Source organism: Antedon bifida, chromosome 6, assembly GCF_963402885.1.
Source record: "Antedon bifida chromosome 6, ecAntBifi1.1, whole genome shotgun sequence".
NCBI lineage: Eukaryota > Metazoa > Echinodermata > Crinoidea > Comatulida > Antedonidae > Antedon > Antedon bifida.
The window spans coordinates 14084261-14102407 of NC_136231.1; the positions used below are offsets into that span (position 1 = coordinate 14084261).

General features: G+C 34.1%; 1 protein-coding gene across 2 annotated transcripts; it reads right to left on the minus strand.

Moving 5' to 3' along the window:
• Positions 1-463: 463 nt before the first annotated feature.
• Positions 464-17654, minus strand: LOC144845465 (small glutamine-rich tetratricopeptide repeat-containing protein alpha-like). 2 transcript variants are annotated; one of them, XM_078702832.1, is made up of 11 exons: positions 17621-17654; positions 11910-12021; positions 10389-10510; positions 9459-9549; positions 8601-8805; positions 5149-5287; positions 4517-4603; positions 4134-4171; positions 3464-3625; positions 2967-3094; positions 464-2129 (listed from the first exon to the last, which is right to left on the minus strand). In XM_078702832.1, the coding sequence occupies exons 2-11, from the start codon at positions 12007-12009 to the stop codon at positions 2122-2124; spliced, it is 1080 nt and encodes a 359-aa protein (XP_078558958.1). In that variant the 5' UTR covers positions 12010-12021; positions 17621-17654; the 3' UTR covers positions 464-2121. The 2 variants fall into 2 exon arrangements, with proteins under 2 accessions (XP_078558958.1, XP_078558959.1); XM_078702833.1 differs by having other exon boundaries at positions 17617-17636.
• Positions 17655-18147: the final 493 nt, after the last annotated feature.

The following is an 18147-nucleotide window of genomic DNA, read 5'->3' on the forward strand; positions in this document are numbered from 1 at the left end:
AAAGAAACACACACAAACATGTAACCGACCACAAAACCTCTTGTCATTCTGGCTGAGATAACAATGTGTTGGTGTACAGTAGAGTGTATTTAATACATATTGTAGTGAGTGGCTGAGCAGTTAAGACAGGGGAACCGTACTACATAGGCATAACATTAGCAATGGTTCGAGGCTCACTAGCTCCATGGTTCTGGTGGTAGAACGATTTATTTTGGATAAAGACTATAAACCATAGGTCCAGTGTACACATCTGGTTCATGTGAACTTTAAAGAACCTAGTACATCTTTCAAGACGCGTAGGGGGTTACCCCGGTGTACTAGTTCACACACAGCCACTGTCACAGTACTATACACTGGGCCTTCTTGGACAACAGTCTTTGACTTAAGAGGCTACCCAGAATAAAGAATAAATAATAATTATAATAGTTACAAACTACCTTATAAAAAACACAACAGAGCAATATTGTGGTATGTTAATAATTTATTGAACAAAAATTGAGAACTGAGCGAAATACTTGGCAAAATGTAATTAATATTTCGGCCCAATATTGAAGATAGACCTACAGATACCTAACAACAATTCAGGCCGATAACTTGAACATTGTTGATGTTATCGTGAAACGAAACAAGAAACTAATATTGGCATTCTGCCATTATAAAATTTACTGACTATAACTTCAATCTTCTGAATATTCATATTCAAGCATGCTTTGGACATTTTTTCAATGGTTAAAAAATGATTAGTTATCATTATTTTTTTGGAAAGACATTATATGGAATGTTCACTTTCCTGTGACCATTTACTGACTTACTATAAATTGTATGCATGTTTCGCAGATTTATCAGTAACAAATTGAAGATCAATTTAAAATTTGGTTGTGGCATTAAATAACTGCAATGGGTACTAAAATATAGTAGTGGTATGTATGCATGTTTCGCAGATTTATCAGTAACAAATTGAAGATCAATTTAAAATTTGGTTGTGCCATTAAATAAACGCAATGGGTACTAAAATATAGTAGTGGTATTTAAACACTTTTAAAATAAACAAGTTACCATCAAGTGTGTTGAAACTTACAGTACTAGCAACATATTGTAGGAACAATTGTAGTAATGTTTAGTAAGTAGGTAGGTAGAATAATTAGCAATGCTTTTATGACAAAGCATGCCGTTATAGCTAAAGATAATATAAACCCAGGATACTGAGGTGGGATAGGATATCACCCAGATGCAAATAGAAAATACTTGATACTTTACATACTGTATGAAATAGATTGTTAGCAATGGTTTTGAGTGTGTTGCCCTTTGGAAACATAAACAAATTGACACAAGCCTCATCTGAGTGTTCATTAAATATCCTTTAAGTATTTATTTGGTATTTTTGGGTGATTAGGTTACTATTTTTGTATCTTAAAATGCACCAGCTTATTTGCATGTCATGAAATATTCAAACATTATGTGACGTCCAATTTAATATGATTTTTTCAGTTTTAAAATGTATATCTACAGCCTGTTCAGACTAAACAATTTACACATGTAATGGTCATCGTGTGGTGTAAAAGATAAACCAGCTGTTTCAAAAACCAAACTCATGAGGTGGATTTTTAAATTACACCTTAAACCGCAAGATGATTAACCACAAGATAAGGAGCAATTTGATCTTACTAGTGTAAAAAGATGCACGAAATGTGAATTTGCTGAGTAAATTTTTTCAGTTTACACGTGTAAATGTTTGTAGTTCGACTGGTTATTCCCAAGAGTAATTTAAGTTACACATGTAAGTGAGTTTAAAGTCTGAACACAGCCCTAGTGTTATTTTTTTGAATGAATAAAACAAAACCTTAGACCAATAAATCAATGCCCTTTTAAATTAACAACATTCTACATAAATTATTCCAGAAAATATTTAGTGCAACTTGTGCCAATTTTAATTCATTATAAAAAAGTAGTAGTAAAATAAAAATATATTTAAAATTAACATTAAAAATAAAATTGTAATTTTGAAGAGTTGTACGTAAAAAATACTGAACTCTATAATAATTACAACCTTGTATAATAATTGATTAGTTCAATTCATCCTTCATATTTTGTGATTGTCTCAAAAGTTAGAATTGAAGACATTCAAACACCTGAAATAAAAAATAATGAAAATTAATATATATTATCAAATGTTACAGTATCGTTTATTCCTCGGTGTCTCAGGCAGAAATCATGAATAATCAGGGGGTGGGCTAAATATTTCTTAAATGATAAAAACGAATCATCGGGTTCTAGTTGTTGAGCTGAAGACCTGGGTTTCGAATCCCATCAAAATCTTTGATGTTTTTTTTAATAGTTGAGAGAGAATAGTTAGAGGGTTAGGTTTAGTATATTTAGGAAATAGGTCAGCTATTTAGGAAATAGATCTCATGCATTATTCATGATTTCTGCCTGAGACGTCAAGGAATACAAATTTCACATCTTGGCCATGAACTTGGTCCTGCATTGAAAAAGCAATATCAACTCTAAATTCGATTTTCCACTAGGATAATTTGTTCACACGAATCCAACATTTTTCAGAGAAAAAAAATTGTTCTACCTTTTCAATTACAAGAGCAAATAGCTGCGACTTTCATGTTTATCGCGTGTCTACTGTGCTTTTTGATGAACATGTTATAGCACATTTCCTGAGCTCTGATTGGTTGTGCAATTTTTCGCTTCGCAAAAAGTACAAACAAATCGAACTATCATATTTGCTGAATCGAAAAAACCCAAGGAACTAGAATTCGTTGCAGAGAGGGATTTGGAACATGAATATGCATGTGTATAAGTTGATGTTTTTGATTCATGCCAACAAATTTGTCTAGTGGAAAATCGGCTTTAGTAATATAATGCTTATCTATAAGCAGCAATATCATAAAACATTCTCAATCGAACAGAGGAAAGTAGCAGACCTCCCTCTAATTAGAAAAGCTGTTTACACTTACTACCAGCACCACCTCCTCCATTTGGAGGGTCTTCTTCATTTCCTCCTGGCATTTGTTGGAATTGTTGTTTTAACTGTTCAACTAATTCTGGGTTTTGCTGCTGGACTTGTTGTGCTAACTGCTGCCCTCTATATTGTGGGGAAATGATTACATTATATTACAAATATTACAAAATAATATATAGTATATAAAGGCACAAGCAAATTCTAAAGCTCTGTCTACACTATAAAAATGGTTTGACAAGTGTGATATGCCCAAATATGGTAGTGATATGACATCATCATGTCCATATGGGCATATCACATTTTTATGTCACATAAAGCTTGATGGCATAGAAAGAGCTTAATAATTCTATAGTGTTATAAATATAATATTATTTCTTGACTCAGAGTCTAGCACTGGATGATAGAAGAGAAATTCTGGTTTTCCAGACTAGGAAAGTCGATTATGGGAGTCGATTTTAAGACAGAAAATTGGAATAACAGCTGTGTACATACGCCCTGAGTAGATTGGATATACCAGCAGCTTGTTGGTTAGTGTTGGTGCCTTCTTCTGTTGGTTGGGTTTGGTCTGTACTTGTTTGAGTTGTTGAACTTTCACCTACTTGTTCTGCACCAAGTGATCCACCACCCATTCCTTGTCCTAATATTCCATGCATCCTAATAATTGAGAACAAATATAAATAAATATGTAGTGGAGCTGTAACTTGTTGGTTAACGTACTTGCCTTCCAATCCCAAGGTACAGGGTTCAATCCTGACCTAGTACCAGGGTTGTAACTCACAACTTTTTCAACTCCAGTCCCTTAGTCTCAATGAAACTTTGTTTATAAGCACAATAAATTATAAAATAGTTTATCCATCCTGTAATTGGCAGGTTTGTCCTCGCTGTTGGATGCGTATGAAATAAATAAATAAATAAGAGGTTTCATCGATTGTTTTGGTTATTTTTAAATTCAGTATTTAATTATCTTATTTGATATATCTGTTTCAATCTACTTACTTGTATAACTAGTAATTAGAAGAAAGAATTCTTAATTTTTATCTTTTATATTTTTGTTGTTTCAAAGTTCATTTCAAAGTAAACATAATTAAAATATTTATGAAAAATTATGATACAATAATAAGAATAAGAATTTAATAAGAAATTTATTTTTAAAGTATCTTACATTTGTTGCATCTGTGGGTTTGACATCATTTGTGATGCCTAAAAAATAAAGGTAACATTAAAGTTTAGTAAAACCAAATTGAAACAAGATAAAAGGAAAAGAAAACCACATTCAATATAAGGACCAGTTTATGGAACTAATATTTAATTTTGAACAGTAGGTGTAATAATATAATAATAATATAATAAAATATAGATATAATATCATGTATTCGTTGAATGAGAAATTGTTTATATATTGAAAGCCTGCCTATCCTATTTAATGAGGTGGAGTCAATCGTTCAACAAATAATTGTTGTTGAGAATAATATATTCTCCCCATTCAACTGACAAACTTTCATCTGTACACTATATTATCAATAAAATGTAGATGGAATTACATACCATATTCATTAACATTGGGTTATTTAAAACAGAGCCTATATCCATACCACCAAAGCTTGGTTGTCCACCAAAACCACCCTGCATTCCCTGATGATGACAAAACATACATATAACTATAGTTTTATTTTCTTGCAAGAATTAAACATCAAACAAATAAGACAAGTCTGGCAAAGCGCGAAAATTTCTATTAAACACACTTTTTAAATAAATCGTAAAAAATATATATGTTGATTTTTTTTATTGTTTCTTTTGCCTATCTGGATAAGTGTTTCTTCAAAATACCAGAATAAACATTTTGGCAAATTTAAGCCTAATACAGGTCAAATTAGCAATTGAAGTAATGGTACCTATATCTTGTATGTTAACAACAGTGAAAACTCATTAAGTAGATTTTGCCATGCACTTGTGACGTCACAGCAATTTACGACGGCGGCTGTATGACAAGCGCGTGCGGCAATATCGTTAATCTCGCGATTGTTCTGAATCATGTACATCCCTAAAACGTTGTTAAAATATGGTTCTCGGTAAAGTTGTCCTTTTTAAGACAAATGTATATTATTCATTTGAGAAGAATATTCAACAAATTTTTGCACAAATTTAATACACAATTTTGTGAATTGTTTACAACATACCCCCAAGTTGGAACCCTGAATTTTCTGCTCTGCAATCTTAAGGTTTGCTCGGTGGCCTTCGTTTGTTGTGTCTAATTCCAACGCCTTTGCAAAAGACTCTTTTGCTTTGTGGTGGTTATTCATACAACTGTAAGCTAATCTACAAAAAATAAAAATACATATTGTTATTGTAGACTTAGAAAGAAAATAGAATTACATAATAGTTAAAATAGTTTACAGCTGTCATAATTGCCCAAATAATTAATTAATAGATTGTAAATAATAGATCTTTGATGATAAAGTAAAACATTGCAAACAAATAAAACAGTATAACAATCTCTAATGGCTACGGTGGATGGAATATCAAGAGTGTCTAGTCTCCCCTCATATCACTGTCCTTGATAACGTTGATGCAAGATCAACCGAGTAGCCCGTCTCTGGATTTGAAATTTGTGATAAGGGTCCAGTCACAGTACTTTATATGTGGGAGGACTAGACACTGGCATAATTTTATAAGAACGGGTGTAGAACAACCGCCAGCAATTGCTCTAACAAGACAATATGGCCCAGGACTGAACCCCGAGAGAGACCTGACTTAACTAAACAATGAGATTGGACACCATTGAAAACTACTCTTTGCTTACGACCAGATAAGAAAGAGTGAATCCATTTCAATAATAAAACGCCTACATACGTTTTTGAAAGCTTATTTACCAGAATGTCATGCGAGATAGAATCGAATGCCCTACTGTAATCAAGAGCCACGATATTGATCCGTGGTGGCCCATTATCTAAAGCCTCAACCCAAGATGTTGTAGCCTCAGCCAAGACTGAGGAACAAGATTTTCATGGAGTAAAACCATATTGGCCATCAAACATTCGTTCAGGTGAAGACAGAGATCGTCAATACTCTTGAGCACTATTGAGAATAAAGTGCAATCGGGCTATAGTTGCATAGATTCGTCTTGCTAAGCTTCTTATGGACTGGTGCGATGTTTGCACATTTCCATGCAGAAGGAAGATCACCATTTTCATCGGCACGTAATGGCGATAAACCTTCGGCACAGAGTTTTAACATTTGATGTGTAATGCCATCGGGCCCAGCTGCTTTGCCAACAGAGAGATTTATGATCTTCTTGAAAACAGCAAAGGGATGAACAGTAATGTTCGCTAGCGTTGTAACCTCTAGTTTGGGTGATGTAGAGTCATCAATCAATTGTTCACTTAGAGTAAAGTAAGATTCGAACAGTGAATTAAAAGCTTTCGCAATTGGATCAGAACACAATGTATCATTTAATCACAAATGAGGAACAAACAGACTTCCTTTTAGAATTTACATACTGCCAAAATTGCTTCATGTTATCTGCTTTTCTAATTAATTCATCAATGTGTTTACTGTGGGAACGAATAGTGACATATCTTTTTTTTTTTGCGGAGCATTTTATAAGCATTCCAGTCATAAATATTATCACTACGTCTTGCGCGGTTAAATAGTTTTCTCTTTTTCACTGCCATTTTCTAAATTTCAGGAAAAATCCTAGGCTTTGTCTAATACGACGTTGATTTCTGTGTGGGATATGTAAATTCACACATTCCATAAACGTTGTTACAAAAATTGACCATTCTCCACTAACTGATTCACATGCAATGGATTCCCAAGTGATGTTTTGAATGGCTTCATTGATAGCTTTGACCTTAGTTTTGGCGTAAAAATAGTTTGTCTTTAAGTGGGATTTCGTTTAACCCTCGGAAAACCGCGAATTTTGAAAGACACCACACAGTGGTCAGAAGTAGAAAAAGGATCAAGAACATTAATGTTGCAAACACATTTAGCAAACAGTAAATCAATGAGGGTGCTGGATGACGATGTTATGTGTGTAGGATACCCGACCATCTGAGAGCGACAAAATCGAGTGATGATGTCCAATTGTTAAATCTGCTGTGCAAGTTGTTGGTAGCGTTTATATAAGCCAACCAATTGATGTTAAAATCTCTGAGAAGCGTAACTCCTTTATATTTTTCAATATGCAGTTGCAGAAAAATTTCCTCAAGTTCCAGAACAGTGATTGTCAGGATCTTTTTTTTTTCACATGATTTATTTTTATTACGTCATCATATAAAAAGATTAGAATAACGTAAGTTACTTAATTTCATCTATACTTTATATTTTAATTTGTTATATCTCATCAGATATAATGCGACATTTATATAGCGCTATTTCATAAAGATCAACAACATTCTTCTCTCCTAAGGGTCACATCGTGTCATCGGCAGCCATTACGTCTGTCCACAACAGTGTGTGTGAACTAGTACACCGGGGTAACCCCCTACTCGTCTCGAAAGATGTACTAGGTTCTTTAAAGTGCACACGAGCAATATGCATACACTGGACCTACGTTTATAGTCCTTATCCGACTTGTTCTACCACCAGAAATAAGTGAGCCTGGAACCCTTGCCGATGTCATGGCTATGGATTACGGTTCTACTGTCTTAACCGCTCAGCCACTGACTCGCTATGGAAGTTGTTGAATTGTAAATATGAATTCATATACAAATTTTGTCTATCTGACGTCATCATATGGCCAGTTGAATTAAAAAAGTCAGATTTTCATCTCTTTCTTAAAAGCTCATCGCATTTAAAAGAGATCTCACTTTTATGTGCCCAAAATTCTTCAAATTTTCATTAATGTAATTACTGTATTTAGATATAGTTATCTTTATACGTCAATTTGATGACGTCATCGTGTTAATAATTGAATTTAAAGATGGGTCTATATGTACAGAGTATTCTGTAATATGCTGTATGCTACAAAATAGGTACAATTCAGCACTGTAAACATATTTAATTCATGTCATAGGATGGCATAATAATTGTCGACATTCATATAGTTTAACGTATGTGCATGTTGCGTTTGCGCAGATAACCCGAACTCGTCAAAGTGACGAGTTCAAATCTAGTTTATCTTTATTCTTCTTTCTTTCCACGATTTTTGACAAATCTGACATTTCAGGATACGATTTTTGTTTTTTTTGTGTCCTAAAATCCCCTGAAAACGCTGTTATTTTGGTTGGTTATGCTCGGCTGGTCACGACACGAATGAAAATCGTCTATAAGCTTGTTTGCAGTGTTAATTACCGTCATGTGACACCCATTGCTGAATCGGTTTTTGACTCACATTGATTTATTGACATTTGCTATTTCTAAAATAAAGTATTATCGCTGACCAGGCCTAGTTTTTTTTTTTGCTAATGACGTGGAACACGAAAGACAATGACATCAGGATAAACTGCTAGCCAGAAAAATCGCTGCTCGAAAAAGCCGTTCATGTGTGGATTGTGACCTTAATGTATTACTCAAGGATAGACGCTTGTGATTATCGCTAACAATACTCAAATAACGCTCGGTCATCACTCGTTCAAAATATGTGAGGAATGTCAAAAGTCCTCTGACCAGTACTGTACAATTTGCTTACCCTAATCTTCCAAACGCTTTACTATATGTTGGATCTAAGGTAATTGCTTTGTTTCCATCATCTACAGCTTGTTGATGTTTGTTTAACTTGTGGTAGGCAGCTGCTCTATTACAATAATAAACTGCATTGTTTATATCAATATCAAGTGCTTTGCTGTAACAGGTCACTGCATCTTCAAACTGCTCCTTCTTCATAAATTCATTTCCTAAAAAAGAAAATGATAATATGAATATAAGATAGATTTTGAATGATTATTTGTTTGTTAAAACTTTTCCGAATCACCATAGATAACAAATACATTCCATGCAGAAAACAATGTGACTAGATGTAGGCCACTGTAAGTTGTGGCCCTCATGTTTGAAGTAATTTTGTTATCTACTTCGTATAATGTAAAGGGTGCAATGTAATTGTTTTTTAAACCATGTGTAATACAGTACCAAGGTGTGCACAAACAGGTATGTTAAACAAGATTGTAACAAGCAACACGTAATGGTTTAAATGACAATAATGCACAGAGAAGCAAAGGGAAGAGTATATTTGCTATATTTAGAATTTGCGTCAAAACTAGTTAGTTATTTAAACGATTATGAATATGGATGTACTGTGGTTGTCCTACTTTCATACAAAATACAGTAGTAGCAGATATCAATATCTATAAGTTTTACAGTATATTTTTTACTCTGTCTAAAAAGAACACTAGTTTAGTACACTGTAGTACAAACAGTATATGTCTATGGTATAAACTCTTGATAATATATTATAAATAAAACATAGAATGAAAATATACTAAAGTATTTATCTATAAAAATATTTATTGATTTCATGTTCACAGTCTATCCCATAACCCATTTTTCATACCTTCACTTTTAAGTTGTTCAGCTTTTATTTTATCTTCATCTGCAACTACAAGTGGTACATCAGTAGGTTTTGTTGCTTCTCCAGCTGCTGACTGTAACATAAACATTATATACAAGCCATAATGCATGTGGGGCTCACTATAACTGAACTTAATAGATACTGTAGACAGTGGCGACCTGAGGCCCCTGGTTTAGGAACCCCAAATGGCCCTCCAACGCTGAGGCCTCAAGACATATTTAATGCCTGTTTTTTCCGGCATATTTAATGCCTGTATTTTCCTCTGGGCACAGCTCAGGGGGCCCTGGGTTTAGCCAGTAAGCGCTCATAGCCGTTACGTCACTGACTGTAGAATGTAGGGGTAACAAGTCTGTCTGTTTTCAGGTATTTAAATATAAATAGTATAATTAGTACATATTGGATGCATCAGTAATTGTTTTTGTTTTTTGTACTGTATTATGGTCTCAGTTAAACTGAGATAACTTATTTTCATCCTGGGGAGATACATGGAAAAACAATGAAATGAACATGTCTTTGTGCAATCATACCATCATATCATTCCAAATGACCAAATGGTAAATTGTCAAAGACCCTAAAAAAAGTCACTGTGTGATATCATGCCTAAGAAAACGACACAAATGACATAATACAACACAATACAAAATAATAGTATGTACTGTATCAGCAAGGCAGTCTAACAACAGGATGCTGAGCTCCGGAGATCAAAGGGTTTATCTGTGGCTGCGACACGATCAGTTCCAAGCCCCTTAACAGACACTAAGTGCCGCGGAGAATATGCACATATAGTACAGTACTGTTGGTATTTGTCACAGCCAGACATAAAATCAAAGGACTGTTACAAGTTCCTATCTCAGCAATGCGAGCTCAGTGTCCTGTTGTGTCAAAAGATCCCTATTGTGGTCTATGACTTACAGCACTAATTCCAGAAGCTGCATTAAATATATCTAACAGTGATCTTCCTGTACTAAGTTGTGTACGTATAGCATCATCCGTTGTACTCACTCCATAGGCACTTTCAAGGCATTGCATTGATACTTCAGGAAAAACAAAAACATATTAGGTTGTCTAAACCTTAAGTTTAGCTAAATTACACATAACACAAATCACTTTTTAGTATTTTTTAATGTGATGGTAGCCCTGTTTGGTGTCTAGAAAACACAAATCTAGAAAGTCCGAGGTTTCGAGATCTAGAAAACTCAGATCTAAATTTTAACGGTAATGTGTACTGTATTTTCTATATGATTTAAGTCGTAGCCTGTTAACAGTAAACAATAATAGTAAGAAAATGTTTAATACTGTAGTATTTCAATAACCTAACCTATGATAAATGGGCCATTCCATCTCAGTTCCCCCACAAAAAATATGCATTTTTAAACCTTACCTCCTTCAATTTTGATTCAATTTATGAGTAATTTTTAGCGGGTAAAGCCAAAATTTCAAATTTTAACTTCAGTTTTCGAGATATCACAATTTCAATTTTTTCGCTTTTATGCGAAAAACAGTGTGGCGGCCACATTTCAAATAGCTATACCTCTAGAAATACATGTCCGTTTTGGTATATTCCAGGTTATTCTTTAAGGAATGTAAACCAAATTTCCCCCGAATTGACCCCTGTGTATAAGTAACAAGAATGGGTACGGTATATCAACTTCAAATGGCAATACATTAAATAAAACAGAAAACCCCTCCAATTTTGTAATATGTTGTAGTTCACACGTAGATCTATATATGTCGTAATATGTCCAACAAATTGGGTGCGTTCCACAGGGTCAATTCGAAGGTCAAAATATCGCTCAAAGTTTCATCCAACACAAGAGTACACAAAAACACAAAATATAATAAATAATTTCCCATATACCAAATTTCACCAAAATTGAAGGAGGTAGGGTTTAACTCATTGGGTAATCTGAGATGGAATATGGAACAATCCATAAGAGGTCTGAGTTTTCATATAGCAGAATGGATCTAGAAAACTCAGATCTTGAAATCAGAGTTTTCTAGATCTGCAAAACTCAGATATATCTCAGATCTGATTTTTCTAGACACCCCTGTTTTGAGCCTCATTATTTACTAAAACCGGTAATACATGCATTTCTCTTCGATCCAAATAAGTATGAGGACCCTTGGACCAAAAGGAAGGCGATGGTACGTTACATTTTTATCTCTTGTAGACTTGTTGTGGCAATTAAATACTAAATAATACTTCATTCTGAATAATATGCTGATCAATAGTCGATATGAAAAAATAATGGTAAGTGCGGAGGATCGAGGCGGCATGTGTACGTGTGTGGTGTAAACAAAATAAACGTGTGTGTATTAACAACTCCACAAACGTCTTCAGCCAAATGACGTCATGAGTCATTTATCGGTCAAATTGGATTCCCCAGCTACTGAAAAAGTGTAATGTAATAAAAACAATCTGGTGCTACTTACCTTCAACACTCTCTGTTGCATCTTCGTTGAGTGTTCCGCCCTGAATCTGTTGATCTAAAAACTCTAAAATGGCGTACACTAGTTTATTTATATCCGACATTTCAATCTAGGCCTGTAATATATAACATTAGATCATTATTAAAATATGGTCACTATTTAAAGATGTATTGTCCCTTGAAACACAAAAAATGAAGGTCAAAATATTCTAAATTTAAATTGGCCATATCAAAGTAATGTTAAAGCAAAAAACAACAATTTTACGTAATTAACAGCTAAATTAATTTGATTACATTTCGTCTGGAAAATCGTCGCGAGCGAAAGTAAACAAAGATTTTAAACCATGAGTATACATTATGCATGATACTAATTGGGATTATTTACAACTCGTCACGGTTGAGAAGGTGTTTTCACACAGATCGCGAGGAAGTTTTATGATTATGCATACAGAGTAGCCAAATATAAGCGCGTTGCATTATGAGATATGTTTTGATCGAAAACTTTGACTGGAAGTCAAAGTTATTTTTTGAACCAAAATCCGTCTGTATTTCAGTTAAATGTTTTTTTTTTTTTGACTAATTTTTGGTGAAAGTTAATAACTATTATGATACTTCAAAATGACCCACTTTTTTTCGAAATCTTTTTTTTTTATTTTTTTTGGAATTTGACAAAGGGACAATACATCTTTAATAAATCATAAAGGATAAAACACTGGGTATATTTCCAGCTACTAAATAAGTAAAATAAAAGCCAAGTCAGCCTAATAATTCGGACGCAAGAAAATGTAGATAAACAGGCTTCAGAAATACAACTATGCGCAAAATTATTTTTGGCCTTAATTTATAGAAAATCTCCGGCAGGCAAAACACAATCATTATGGACAAATTGACGGGATTTGACCGTACCTCTCATGGCGCACCGCGTGGTCAGAAAGATATCTACAAAAAATAAATGCGTGCTGAGCACTGATACATTGTGCACGGTATTGGTGACTCTGGTGTTTTTACTGTGATTTTTTAAATGATTTACAATGCGCTAGAACCATTTCCGCAAGGTACCCTGAGACGATTCGGCCTGGGACGATTCAGCCCACTTTTGGGTCGAAACATCCCACTTTGAGGGTCGAAACGTCTCACTTTATACCAAATTCATATTCATTTTTGGTTGGTATTTATTAGGTTTTTAAAGGTGTTTAACAATCCGTATTTTATTGATATTTACAATGTTGATATAATATATAAAATAAATTACTAAAAAAATGTAATTTTATATTAAATTTATTACTTCGAAAACTTTTTTTTGTGCATTCGCCAAGCGGCCAACAGAGGGCGTAACTTGTTTACATCGTTTGCGTGACTGAAAAATGATCATTTTCGACAATGTTTTCAAAGTGTTTGCTTTATTGCATCTTTATCCTTAGTAGTACTAACCCATACTAGTCTGGGGAAGAAAGCTTATTTTATGCATATCAAAACCGATAAATTTAAGTATGCCAAATCGTTTCAGAGCTGTCCTGGGCTGAATCGTCCCAGGGCCGAATCGTCCCTACCGGTACGCCCTCTGCAATCCTCCCTCTTATACGTCGGTAGAGGAACTACATCACCTCCGGCGAGACGGATTCGAGGTGGGGATCGGGGTGCACCCCAAGAAGGATGTAACGCTAGGTCAGCTCTCCCGCCTGAAGACCTTGGTACGTTTCGGTGCAACCAGGGTGCCTGGGGAGATCGGCCTAGACTACTCGGTGTCGCTATCAGATTGGTTTCGCCAGGAGGAGGTGCTGCGCTGTCTCCTGACACAAGGCTTTTCTGCCCGAGATCACCTGTCGATTTGTCTGCATCTGAGGGGCAGCCAGGAGGACCCAACGGTGCAGATCTGTTATCAGAACTGCCTGAACATTCTGCAGTTGCCCCACCTCCCGAAAAAAACATCCGTATCATCTTACACAATTTCTCATCAACCGTGCTGATAGGTTTAGGAGTGTCTTTCCCCTAACCTACTTCGGCTTCACACGGGCAGCCAAGAATTTCAACAGTGAGCAAAAGAAAGCGTGTCGACACATATACGACACCGATGACCGCCGCCTGCTTATCGAATCTGACGGGCCATACTTCGCTCCGCCAGGCCAACAGGTGGGTGCGCCTCATCTAGTGTACTCGACCGCAGCGATAGTCCGGAGGATCCTGGACCAGGACGCCGAGCAAGTCCTATACTTGACTCGAAGAACGGCCGGGATCTCTTCCTGGTGTCCTGAGGTCTGAGCGAACACGCTACAGTACTCCAGAGAAACCTTTTATTTTATTTTGGACTAATCTTTTTCGCAATGGAATTATTTAATTTCATGTTAAGTACTTTTTGTTTTTAACCAAGTTTATTTCTGTTCCGTTTCAGCACATGACAGGGGCATTCCACGGTATTTGGTCCGTGGGTTTAAAAATTTTATTTACTGATTTTGATGTAACTCTTGGCCATTTCTCAAAGTAGACATGTTGAAGTTTATTAAATAACATTTTTTTTATTTTTCTGATATTGATTTTTTAAGTTATTGAATATTAAATATGAAAAAGTCATATTTGGCGTTACGGACGGGACATTTTTAATCCTATTTATTTCATAAACTATGCATCTTATTACTGTTTTTTCAACAGATATAGTTACTTTATGTCTCAATAATACATAATCAAGTATTTAATTAAAATTTTGTTGTTTATTAATTTCATACATCCATTTCAAATTCATAAATGTCCCGTCCGCAACGTTTTAGGCTGTTTTTTTACATTTATTTTAAAAGTAATGATGCAAAAATCTTGATATTTCATTTTCTCCTCCTGAGGACTATAAATCATTATATCATGAACAAATTTTTTGGAAATTTTACATTTTGATGAAAATATCATATTTCAAAAATATATTGTTACGGACGGGACATTTTTGTTACGGACGGGACGTATCATTTAAATCCTAATTATTTCACAAACCATGCATATTTTGAACATTTTTTTGCCAGATATAGTTACTCTATGTCCCTATTGTACACATTCAAGCATTTTATAACACATATTTTGTTTATTAAATTTCATATATACATTTCAAAATTCATAATTGTCCCATCCGCGACATTTTAATAGTAGTTTTATGGTGTTTTTTACATTTCAGTTAAAAGTATTGATACCACAATTTACTATTTTGTTTTCTCCTTTTAAAACTATATGCAATACATTATAAAGAAATATTTTGAAACTTTTGGTGAAAATATCATATTCAAAAATATATTGATGACATTTTTCGTAGGCACCGGGACAGACATTTTTGTTAAGGACGGGACATATCATTTAAATCCTTTTTATTTCATAATAAAACCATGCATCTTGTTAACATTTTTGCCCATAAATATACTGCAGTTACTTTTTTTTTAAAGTAAGCTCCAATTATTCATAATAAAGTATTTTATTAAAATTAGTTATTGTTTATTAATTTCATACTTGCATTTCAAAATTCATAATTGTTACTTCTGAGACATTTCGGTTGGGGTTTTTTCCTCACTTGTGTTTATTGAAGTAATGGCTTTAAAATTGTTATTTAATTCCTAATTTTAAATCTTAATTTTCAACTCCTAAGGATATTAAATTGCAATAGATTTAAACAAGTTTTTTAAAACTTGTATTTTTTCATTAAAAAAACATTACTATCAAAATTTATTAAATGTTACGGATGGGACATTTTTTTTATGAATGTGATGACAATATTGTAAGAATTAAAAAGTGTTTTTGTACTGTAGGCTGAGAAGTACTGTACAAAGGTGTTAACTGTTGTTTATTAATCACAAAACACAGTGGTCTGTATTTAAAATAACAATCCACAAAAGAACAATACCTAAATCCAAAACAACATGACCAGTATGAATGGGAGTATTGGGTGCGGTCATCGCTTTGTAGATTTCATTCTTTGGTGAATTTGCAACCAAGAACCTTTTATAAATCAGATACTAAATAAGTAAGATTGAATTTTAATAGAAGTAGGCCTACAGTTATTAAATCCAAGCAAGGATAGAAGAAAATTTCAGATGCAACTTGGATCCACTAACAAATTCAGATGTCAAACGCCAACGCCAATTTTTAAAGATTCGCCTTAAATGTGTTAATATCTTGAAGTTTTGTTTAATATGCCAAGCATAACTTTTATATTAGTGTAAATAAATATTTTGATAACATTTTACAATATTGCTTCTCATTATAACTCTTCGAATAATTAATTTTATAAATAATATTTCATATTTATGAATTTTAATGTTTTCACTTGACATAAACTTTTAAACAGTGTTTCAAAGGTTGAATTATATTTTTATTTGTAAATAAAAGATTACATTGATGTAAAAAACTAATTATTTTTTTAATAGCAAAATTATACAATTTTTTAACGTGGACAAAGTTGTCCTGTCCGCGACGTTAGAAATGTCCCGTCCGTAACGACATATAAATCATATTTATTAATAAATTTGCAGTTCAATTTTTATAATTAACATCTAAAACAACTATCTGGCAACATAATAATACAAAACAAATTTTAAAATCTCTTTTAAATGAGGAGAAATATTACAATATGTAAACCTTCTCAAAAGTCATGTCCATTTGCCGTCCCATCCGCGATGCATACAATTTTCATAATAAAATTTTTTTTGTACAGTCTTTTTTCTTTTTTTGACTTTCATAATAAACATTGGCCATATATGTATACATTTATTCTACTTTGAATCTTGTATTCTTTTTTATTTCTAAGATATGTCTAGTTATATTCTCAAAAATGTCCCGTCCGTAACAAAAAAATACTGTGGAATGCCCCGACACTGGATCACCGGACTCAGCCTTTATAAAACAGGGGAAAGTGTAGTGAATGCACCCCACCCCTGAATAATGTTTGAGCCTCCTACCGTGACACGAGGTCATGTGAGCTCTCTTTGGATTTAACTGTGAATAAGGATACACGCGTTTTGATTACCCTGATTACTGCTACTAGATAGTAAAGGCTAGTATCAGTCCAGGGAGCCGGAATTACTCCGGGCACGCCAAACACAGGAACGGAAAACGTACCATGGTACGCCTGTACTTGACAGTTAGTGTGCTGCCGGAAGTATATATTATTCGTATATTACGGCCAAGATTGTGCCTCAGTATGATATTCATGACAAGCAAGGAGAACAGTCCCTCTAAGCAGGTAAGCCTCTCTTTTTACTAATCATACACACTCGGCGATTCACAACACCACCCCATTTTAACATGTTGTTAGATCCGCCCCTGTGTTATTCTGTTTAAAAAAATTAAAATCCTTTTTTCAAAGTTGACCGAAAACTTTACACTTATGAACAGTCAAAATATAATAAATTAAACGCACGACGTTAACCGTGCTGATGATAGCCACTTCCTTGCCCATAAGACCTAGGCCTACTAGGCCTTAGTACCCTTCCACCAGCCAGCCAGGCTGCTGTGTGTGGTGTGGTGGTCTAGTAGGCCTAAGTCTAGGCCTAGCCTATGTGTGCCTTCTGTGTCTGATGAGTGTGCTGTGGTTCGTACTGACGGGGTGGGCCTAATAATAATCATAATTATTTTTTCTGCCACAACTTTAAATTATTTAAACTTTAATTAATAACCAATGTTTATATTCAATGATTAACCATTAATAAAATAGGCTTTTAATGTAGCTAGTACTAGGGGTTTACCTACCTTCCGATTTGTTCATGTGTTTTCAGTAAAAATCAGGCGCCCTCAATTATCAAAATACCATATCTATGAAAGGCCCTTTACGCAATACACATTATCACTTTTATGATATGAGAGATAAGTAACAAGGCCATACATGGCTGCAGTCGCGTGCGCAAATTTGAATTAGTGTGGCGTTTGCACGCGACTAAAAACAAGACATATTTACGCTTGTTGACGTAACAGTTTAAAAAATATTTTGTCTCCCAAATTTGCTTTTGAATGTGTCATTTTAATGTCACATAATAGTTATTCACTTTAACCAAAAATGGATCGAAAAAAAATTATTTACCTGAAAAATACTTAAGAGCCATTGTCTGTAAGAATCAAAGAAATATCAAAAATAGTGGCAGACTCAAAAAAATGGATTTCTTTCAAATTTTGCACATGGCTATATATGTGTTGAGAGAAATCAAATATGAAGTATTTTTTATTTCACACATATATTTCCATGGCAACGGCCAAATTTGTGTTTTTGACAAATTTTGTCC

Bases quoted from the DNA above. Each gene is read 5' to 3' on its own strand.
- LOC144845465 (XM_078702832.1), bottom strand. From the start codon at position 12,009: ATGTCGGATATAAATAAACTAGTGTACGCCATTTTAGAGTTTTTAGAT. The intron at 10,511-11,909 runs GTAAGTAGCACC...TTTTTCCTGAAG, and splicing joins TGCAACAGAGAGTGTTGAAG to TATCAATGCAATGCCTTGAA. The intron at 9,550-10,388 runs GTAAGTCATAGA...TTTATGTTACAG, and splicing joins CAGCTTCTGGAATTAGTGCT to TCAGCAGCTGGAGAAGCAAC.